At 32.3% G+C, this 9,544-nt stretch overlaps 1 protein-coding gene across 10 annotated transcripts in view; it reads right to left on the reverse strand.

Moving 5' to 3' along the window:
* The window catches only part of NBEA (neurobeachin), a 686,692-nt gene that overhangs the window by 374,927 nt on the left and 302,221 nt on the right, over positions 1–9,544 (reverse strand). For all 10 annotated transcript variants that reach the window (XM_073894686.1, XM_073894682.1, XM_073894681.1 and 7 more), the window contains one exon: positions 4,586–4,713. In XM_073894686.1, coding sequence (XP_073750787.1) covers positions 4,586–4,713 — 128 coding nt within the window. The remainder of the gene's footprint in view (positions 1–4,585; positions 4,714–9,544) is intronic.

Below are 9,544 nucleotides of genomic sequence, written 5' to 3' on the forward strand. Positions count from 1 at the left end.
AGGTTCCGATGACTAAAAAAGTGAAGTTAATCGGGGAAAGAAGTGAAAAATTGATTTGATACACAGAGAGAAGCAAATATGGAAGGCTATAAAGTTGCCTTGAGAGTCAAAGGGAGCAGCCTTGGTACTGACTCTTCTCTCCCGTTTCAAGGTTGCCTGACGTCTACCTATTTTTCATTTCCTGACTTTGGATGCTGTAAGACTTTCTGCTGTATCCGCATCATAATTAAGTTACCTTTAATACTCTTGTGAGTTCTCAACCAAACATAAATAATGCTCACAGAATATAAATAGTGATTTCTCAGGGCCACTCTGCTATGGTGGAATAAGACAGAGTAAAGGACACTAGGCTAACAAACACACACACACCCACAGCCCCCCCCCACCCCTAAACGTTTTTTCTTCTAATTAACTTAGGTGATTACTGATTCTTTATTACTAATGATAACTCTAGGCTCACTGTAGTTGTTCTTAGGACTCCTGAATATACAACTGAACCTCTGAAGTGCATCCTCCATTGCTACAGCAAACCAAATAAATATAACCATTGGACCAAAGGTTGTTTTGTCATCTTGGGCTGGTGGATTTTGATACTTGCATATATACTGACTCTAATTTTTATGCATTAGTTTACAAATTTAAAACCTAGAATTTTCTTAGAATCACATAATAGTAATTTAACACAGGATGACTAATAAAAGTGATAGACAAATTAAGAAAATTAAAGAACACTATTTTAGCTATTTTAAAGGACATAGACAATACAAAGTATCAGTGATTATTTTATAAAAAAAACTACATGAATACAAGTGTAAATTAAGAACAAATGAATATAAAACAAGTAAAGATGCCATTCAAATGCACTTTATGTTTACTTGAAATTAAGAATAATTGCCTTCTCTTTTCATAGGACATAAAATATCTTCACTTACCTAAATCCAGCTTTGTTCCTACCATTTAGATATACATGATGAAGTCAAAAGCAATGGGATTTATTCATCATAAGCACTATTTTTAAATATTTAATGGCTAGCATAAAGATATTTTTATCATGTAAATTTCCTGAGTCCTTTATAATAGTTTGACAGTTTTTCTTCTCAGAGGAGAGGAATAATGTTTCAAATGAGAAAAAGGAGGGAAATGGAAGAGAGGGAAAAAGAATGATCAAGAATACATGTTCAAGAATGAGAACATGAAAGGACATGTATTTCCAGAGACGGGGGTGGAGAGCAAGACTGGACCTTGGATGAGCATAGCAGCCTGCTCACAGGTGTGGATGACTGATCAATACTGGGAATTCTTACCACAGAACACAACATTTTACCTGTCTTATCACCTTATTTTCAAAACTTACCTCTACCAATATTAGTAACAAAAATAATGTTCTAGTCAAGTATAAAGAAAAAATACTGAATATTATATACCAAAATAAGCTAGGCAATACAATATAAACAATAAGATATTTCCTATTTATAAGTGATGAATAATTTTATCAAAATTGTATAAATAAAATGGCACAAGATCACATAAGAGAAGACATTAATTAGACTTAAGGAATCGGAAACAGGATTCAAAGGATGAGAATAATTTGGGGGAGAGAAAAAAGGAAAAAGATCAAATGTAGAAGAAGAGTTATACAAAAACAAGGAAATGTGATAACGTGTGACTTGTCTTCATGTTTAATTAATGTCTTCTATAAAAGTAAGGACAGAAACTAGTTAAGTCTGAAAAGGAAAGTTATAACTAAATTGTGAAGGATACAGAATGTTGTTCTGTTACAGATGTTTCTAGATTTTTGGATTGTATTGATTGGCAGAAATTTGGAGGACATACTGTGTCAACTTTCTATTTAAAAAAATATAACTCTAAATCTAAAATTTTGCCATTTACTATCATCATTTTATTATGTACAATACTTTTAACACAAAAAAGGGATATGAACATTACATCCACATAGTTTTAAAAATGGGATATATTAAACTCTTTGGATGCAGAAAAGTTACAACATAAAATTGTATTCTGCCAGATTAACACAAAGTGAACTTTCAACATATAACATGTTCCAATGTTTCATTTCTAGCATAGTCACTTTTCTAAAAATCCAAGAGGTGTGTTCTTAATACCCTTTCAACTCAATTCAGAATATTTTAGGTAAACTTAGGGAAGCCCAAGAAAAACAGCTCTCAATTACCTACCCAGCCTTTTCTCCTACCTTCTCACTGTAGTGCTGGGAAGAAATAAGAAAGAGTCCAGATGCCTGGTCATAGAAAATTTTGGAAAGGGGCTATCTATGTGGGGTGGGGTCTTGCCCGACCAACACAGACAGTTAAAAGTTATCTCACAGTAATTCCTTAGGGCTTCACATTGTCACAAACTGTCACTGAGGAACCAGGAACATGGTCTTATAACTTAAAATAATTCCTTCTTTGCTTTGGCTGCTGGAAAACTTAGTGTTGATTTGTGTCCCAGTTTTAATAACACTACAAGGACTCATTACTAACATTTTTAAATTTACGCTCTGTTTGTTTTAGCATGTCTTGGACCACTATTTATATATTTCTCATGTGAATTTGTCAAATCATTTTAGGAAAATATATATGTAAATACAGAAAAAATAAGGGACTTTTAGTGAATGAGGAAATATTTAAGATTTATTTTTTCAATAATGTTTATTAATTTTTTTCTTATGGTAAAGTAACACGTTAGGGGGTCATTGCACTAAATATTCTCTCAGTCTAAAACGCTTTTCTAGTAAGCTGTATGACTCACCTCCTTTCAGTCTTTGCTTAAATGTAATTTTTATCATTGGTCTATTTAAAATTATAGAGCATGTTAGAAGATGGTAAATGCTATGTTAAAGGTAAGTTCAACACAGCAGTTTGGGATTCTAAAAGTGGCAGAGTTGGGTTGCAGTTTTAAAGAGGGTGATTTATTAAGTAAACCACAACCTGATCCTGTCATTTTTAGAATCCCAAACCCCTGTGTTGGACTTATCCTTTAACATAGCATTTACCGTCTTCTAACATGGTCTATAATTTATTTATTATGTTCAATACTTATCTAAATGTCCTCTCCTTGCCAGAATATAAGCTCTACAAGGCAGGGATTTTTTTTTAATTAAGGTTGGTGTTTTTTGTTTGTTTGTTTGTTTTCTTTTATAAAGTATAGTTGACACACAGTGCTACATGAGTTTCAGGTATACAACATAGTGATTCGACAACTTTGTATGTTATGCTATGCTCATCACAAAAGTAGCTTCCAACTGTCACTGTACAATGCTATTAAAATACTACTCTCTATATTCTCTATGCTGTAACTTTTCATCCCCCTGACTTATTCCTTCCATAACTAGAAGCCTGTCTGCCACTCCCCTTCGCCCATTTTGCCCATTTCCATCCCCCTCTCCCCTGGCCACCACCACTTTGTTCTTTGTATTTATGGGTCTGTTTCTGCTTTTGTTTTTTCACTTGTTTCCTTTTTTAGATTCCACATCTTTGTCTGTTATAAACTAATACATTCCAAGTACCTAAGAAAATGCTTGGCCTTGGACAAGAATTCAAGTTTTTTTTTTTTTTTTAAATGAATAGCTCACCTGTGTGTCACTGTTCTAAGAACTTTATATGCATTATATAATTTAATCTTCACAAGAACCCTGGGAGGGAGGTGCTATCACTGACTATATTTTATAGAAAGAACATAAGTTACGAAATGCCTAAATAATTCACAAAGATCAGAGAGCTAAGATAGTAGTAGAACAAAGATTTAAACCCAGTCAGGTTATTAACAATTACTGTCTCACCTAACAGAAACAGGTTGCGTAAAAGCAGCTGCGACAATGATAGATCACAGGAAAACGACAGTAAATAGAAAATGAAAAGCAAAAAAATATACATAAGCCTGCTAAATTCAAGGAATAGTACCTAAAACCATTATATATTCACAGGATCATCTAGATATGGATTACCCCTTTCTGAAGCTCTTGAATATTTATAAAACAAACTTTTTAAAGAACTAAGGCTTCAGATAACCATATTTTTAAAAGCTGCTCTCCTAATACTGGAGCATTAATTAAATCTTCATAATAATTTATCTGCTTTCCCTTCTCATTCCATTTAAGCTGCTGTTGAGTAAAAGACAATAGCTTTATCAATTCCAGGTTAAGTATTTCTTTACATTTTCTCAGTTAAGAATTTTCATATTACAAGTATTATGTGAATAAGGAAGTCACTTACAGAAGCATGGCTCTTAGAGTTAAAAGGAAATTTTAGAGAGTATTGTTTAGTAAACACACCAACCTAATGAAGGATATACTGCAGCCCTGGTAGACTAGGACTTTCAGAGCCAGAGTCTCCTAGTCCAACACTTTTTCAAAGTTCTCCATTCTGTATTATCATTGACTGTGAAAACATGTTATTTTTCAAAATGAATAAGAAGAGAGCATGTATGAATATCTTATTAGAATTTGTGGAAGCAATGTCTTTATATTCTTTTGGCAATAAATATTCCTCCAGAAGTACAATTTATATCATGAGTAATAGATACATTATAGGAAACTAAAAATAATTAGAATAGAGAGAAATCATACCTTCTATCAATAGCTCTTGTCCATGACTGCCAAGAAGTGTACGAGATAGGAATGGGGCAAAGTCTACAAAAATTTCACGAAGAAGAGGAGCAACTTTTTCTAAAGCTCTTTCAAGTTTTGCAGTGATGCTGTTGAAATTAAGACATAAAGACTAGTAAATATAATTCAATACAAAAAGTCAAATAAAGTTTACTTCTAAATTAAAATCTTGAAAAATCATAAATGTACAATTCTAACTCATGGAATAGTAACAGCTTCAGTAGTAGAAGGGACACCCTTTAGAGTTTCACATCAGTCATAAGGCTAACTCTAAAGACTGCAGCTAAAGTAGAATGATCAGGGATGCCTGGGTGGCTCAGTTGGTTAAGCCCAGGACTCTAGATTCCGGCTCAGGTCATGATCTCAGGGTCATGAGATCAAGCCCTGCCTGTGCTCAGCAGGGAGTACACTTGAGATTCCTTCTCTTCTTCTCCCTCTGCCCTACCCCACCATGCTCTCTCTCTAAAATTAGTAAATAAATCTTTAAAAAAAGGTAGAATGACTGTTCTGTGAAAGGCAACTGGGATTCTACAACCTGCAAGGGACACAGCAAAACTTAAAAAATGCTTCAAAATAATAAAAGTTCTGCCACAAAGCTAAGTAACATTTTGCTATATGTGAGGAAAATATAAATGACAAAAAAGTAATTAATCATAGAACAACTTTCAAATATATTACTAATATTTAAAAACTAAAGTACTGCATTGTTAAGTGATTAAATAGGGGTCAGGGAATAATCTAGGATTCCTTCTCTCCTAACTTGGAAACAGCATGATCTGAATCATTTGTGCACTCAAAGCCTTACCATTAGCACCTCTATCTAACTTTGTCTCCTCTTATCTGGGTCAACAGCTTTAGGGAAAGAAGTCAGAGAGGAAACTGGTGTGAGCAGTTCCACAAACATTTAAAAGAGAATATTCTAGAGGAACAACTTTGGGCAAGAAAAAGGGAGCTGGGTGGGACTTTGAAGACATGTTGAAGATACAGAGAATTCTCAATATTCTCCCTTACTCTGTTATTCTTGAACTAAAGTAAGCACTTCCTTTAATTTTTTTTATTATTATGTTAGTACATGACTAGTTTTTGATGTAGAGGTGATAAGCACCTTCTTTAACCAATGGTTCTCAAATTTTAGTGTAGATCAGAATCATCTATAATGCTGTTTAAACTGACTCCTAGAACCCCATCCCCATAACTTCTGATTCAGCAGGTCTAGGTATACTGTGAGAATTTGCACTTCTAACAAATTCTCAGGTGGTTTGCTACTGCTGACCCCAGAAAGACACTTTGAAAATAACTGTTTTAATGAGAGTATTTACTACTAGTAAATTGTAATAAAACAGCAAAGGGAAGGCTACCTGAAGTCATAAAATAATGATAATAAGCTATCTCTGACTTTTAGTGAATATAGACAGAACTCCTTTTTTTATATCTATTAATTAATTAATTCCTTCTAATCTCCAGGATCATGTCCCATAACTTCCCAGCTAAAGTAATCCCCACCTCTAAAGAAATATGAGCAAGAATGCTAAGAGCAAACCTATGAACAGGGGAAAAATCTAGATGTTATTAATTGCTTTTGTACCTGAATTCTGAGTGAAGCATGAATACTTTTATTTAAGATTAATTAATGAGAGTGAAATTACCTTAGAAAATTTTTAGATGTATAAAGGTTCACATCATACTTATACTATTGTAATATATTATTATCTAATTAAATTCAGGAAAATTTTTCCCCAGTTTATGACTTTTTTTCCATAATTTATGGGTTTATGCATGATTTGGAGGCTTCAAACTTGCAACAGTACTGTTCTAGGTTACATATCAAATAGAAACTTTAATTAATTTAATCAACCAATCACATAAGTGTGTGTGTTACCTGTGTACTAATTACCTTGACTTAAGGGTAAGGGATAAAACAGACATTTCTCAATGAGTGAATCCCTATAATAGTATTTTAAGAAGCAACTATTTTCTTATAAAACTCAATAGAATATTAAACGATGCTCTTACATATCATTCGGTAATCATAATTTTAATATTCTAATGGAGAACAAACAATGTAACATTTTCCCCAGCAAGAGATCAAAGGCTTTAAGTACAGCAAATCATCATCAAATAATACTGCCAGATTTCTCTATCAAACAGCCTATTCTTTTTTATTGTTGTTCTTTTTCTAATTTTTATTTTATTTAAAAAAAATTTAATTCCAGTGGAGTTAACGTGCAGTGTTAAATTAGTTTCAGGTGTACAATACAGTGATTCAACTATTCTATACATTACTCAGTGCTCATCATGATAACTGTACCCTTAATTCCCATCATCTATTTCACCCATCCCCCCATCCCCTTCCCCTCTGGTAGCCATCAGTTTGTTCTCTATAGTTAAGAGTCGGCTTTTTTGTTTTGTCTCTTTTTTCCTTTGTTCATTTGTTTTGTTTCTTAAATTCCACATAAGAGTGAAACTGTATGGTATTTCTCTTTCTCTGACTGCCTTATTTCACTTAGCATTATACCCTTCAGATCTATCCATGTTGTTGGCAAACAACAGCCTATTCGAAGTGGAAAAGTTTCACCATCACTTTTCTACAGTGAAGAAAATGGACAGGTTTTTGTTGTTGCTGTGGTTAATATTTATAGATTCCACACAATGTATTTTATTTTTTTTTAAGTTTTATTTATTTATTTATTTATTTGACAGAGAAAGACACAGCGAGAGAGGGAACGCAAGCAGGGGGAGTGGGAGAGGGAGAAGCAGGCTTCCCGCGGAGCAGGGAGCCCAATGCGGGGCTGGATCCCAGGACCCTGGGATCATGACCTGAGCCTAAGGCAGACGCTTAATGACTGAGCCACTCAGGCGCCCCCCACACAATGTATTTTAAAGGAAAGTAAACATCAGATAAGAGTATGTGATCTTCATCTTTACACAATTTAAATTCTCAAAGAACATGATATAAATGTCTATCTCAGCTTAATACCCTCCTCTATCACCAGGCAAAGAACCACCAATTACAAAAAAAAAAAAAAAAAAATAGTGGTATTTCAATTCTCATCTGAGAGAAGTGCACAATGTAAAACTCCCTTTTCTCAAGATATACCTGAAAAATTTATCTGTTAACATGTAAAAAATAAATAAATAAAACACTTTTTTTTTTTTTTTTACAACTGATGTTTCTGGATAGTTTATTAGTAGACTTATCAGACAATCCAGTTGTTTTTCCTCCATATCAAACAAGATCTGAATGTAAGAAGTTTTCCAGTCAGAAATGACAAACACAGATGGAATTAATCATCCAGAAAACACTTTAACAGAAGAGAACTCCTTGGTCTTATGTCCTAGGAAAATAAATGAATTATTCTCTTCATTTTGAATATAATTTTTTTTAAACAGCACATGTAATAACTACCAGAAAACAAAGTTCTTTGGCAAATTATTTTGTAAGAAAAATTAGCATATTTTACTTGATTTAGGGAAAAGAGTAAGTAATAATTTTTCATTTTTATTTGAAAGCTTATTTTCATTTATTCAAGTATAAGATATTTTATGCACAAAAAAATTTGAAGTTTCAGTACACAGGTAATTTACCCTACATAGTCTTGAGTGAGATTTATAATCTTAACACTCTAGCAACTTCTTAGTTTTTAGGAAAGTTCTTGGGCCCTAAATTTTCCAATTCCAGGCTGAAATGCATTCTCTCAAGTCTCTCATCCCTCTCTCCCTACTCATTTTTTTTTCATTCCCTTCAGTCACATTAATGATGCTTATCACGTTATTTTGACATTGGCTATTTTTCTTGACAGTTACGTGCAAATTCTTTTAAGAAAGAGAATTACCGATTTCCATGAAGAAAACTACTGTTGCAAGTTGGGTAATTTATCAACCACTCTCATAAATTCTCCAACAATAAAAACAAAATATTAAAAGAAAATAATAATGCTTTAGATGAAATTTTAAAGTGTTAATGCCTGGATTAAAATAACATGATTTAAAACACAAGAGTTTTATTATTATGGTTTTAAAAATCACAATTACGTATTGGCTTTTACTTATATTAAGAAAATCTCATTTACAGAGATTTACAGATTTTAAGAAATTTTATGAATAAAGATAGAAAAAAGTGTATGAACAAAATGTATGAAAACCCATGGTTGCAATTATTCTCAAATCTTGCCAAATGTAACTGACCTCAGGATGTATCAAAGGTCAAGGAGATTAGAAATAAATTAATCAGCAGAAAAAAGTAAGATTTTTGTCTCATTTTCTAAATTAATCTCCTCATAAACATGTTTCACTACAAAGTATTGATTATTTTCAAATGTTATATGCTTTAAAATTCTAGAAAAATACAATAATTTACCTTCATTTAGGGCACTGCTTATGTTGTGAGTCCTATTTTAATAAACTCCTTTACACTTGTGCCACTTAATGAAGTTATAATTCTTACTTTGGTTTTAATATTTTGTATTCTCCTAGGTCCTTAGATGTCATAAATATAATAAAACTTAATACTTTAATTTGGTACATTTAAGTTCTTAAGTTTCTTCATTTCTTAAATCATATAAAATGGTTATATATAATAATAAAATGTAGAATGAAAATAATTATGTAACTTTAAGCAATGTACATAAAAGCTCAGTTATAAAGGAAATTATTACGCTAGTGTATTCCACAACAGATTTCATTAATCAAATGTTCCCGGGTAAATTAGGGATGTAAATGTATTTACATGCATAAGTAAGTGAAGTGATTTGCTTAAGTAAACTTAGATTAAAAGAAAAGATTAGGAGAATATTAATGACAGCAAAACTATAAATTGTAAATTTAAATTCTTATTTGGCTACCTACTATGACTAGGAAATGACAAACAATGACTTAAAATATTTTGTTTAGCTTTCACTAAGCTTCTAATGTGGAATATAT

This window comes from Callorhinus ursinus, unplaced genomic scaffold, assembly GCF_003265705.2.
Source record: "Callorhinus ursinus isolate GAN/ISIS: 27379988/994484 unplaced genomic scaffold, GSC_fseal_2.0 scaffold7, whole genome shotgun sequence".
Taxonomy (NCBI): domain Eukaryota; kingdom Metazoa; phylum Chordata; class Mammalia; order Carnivora; family Otariidae; genus Callorhinus; species Callorhinus ursinus.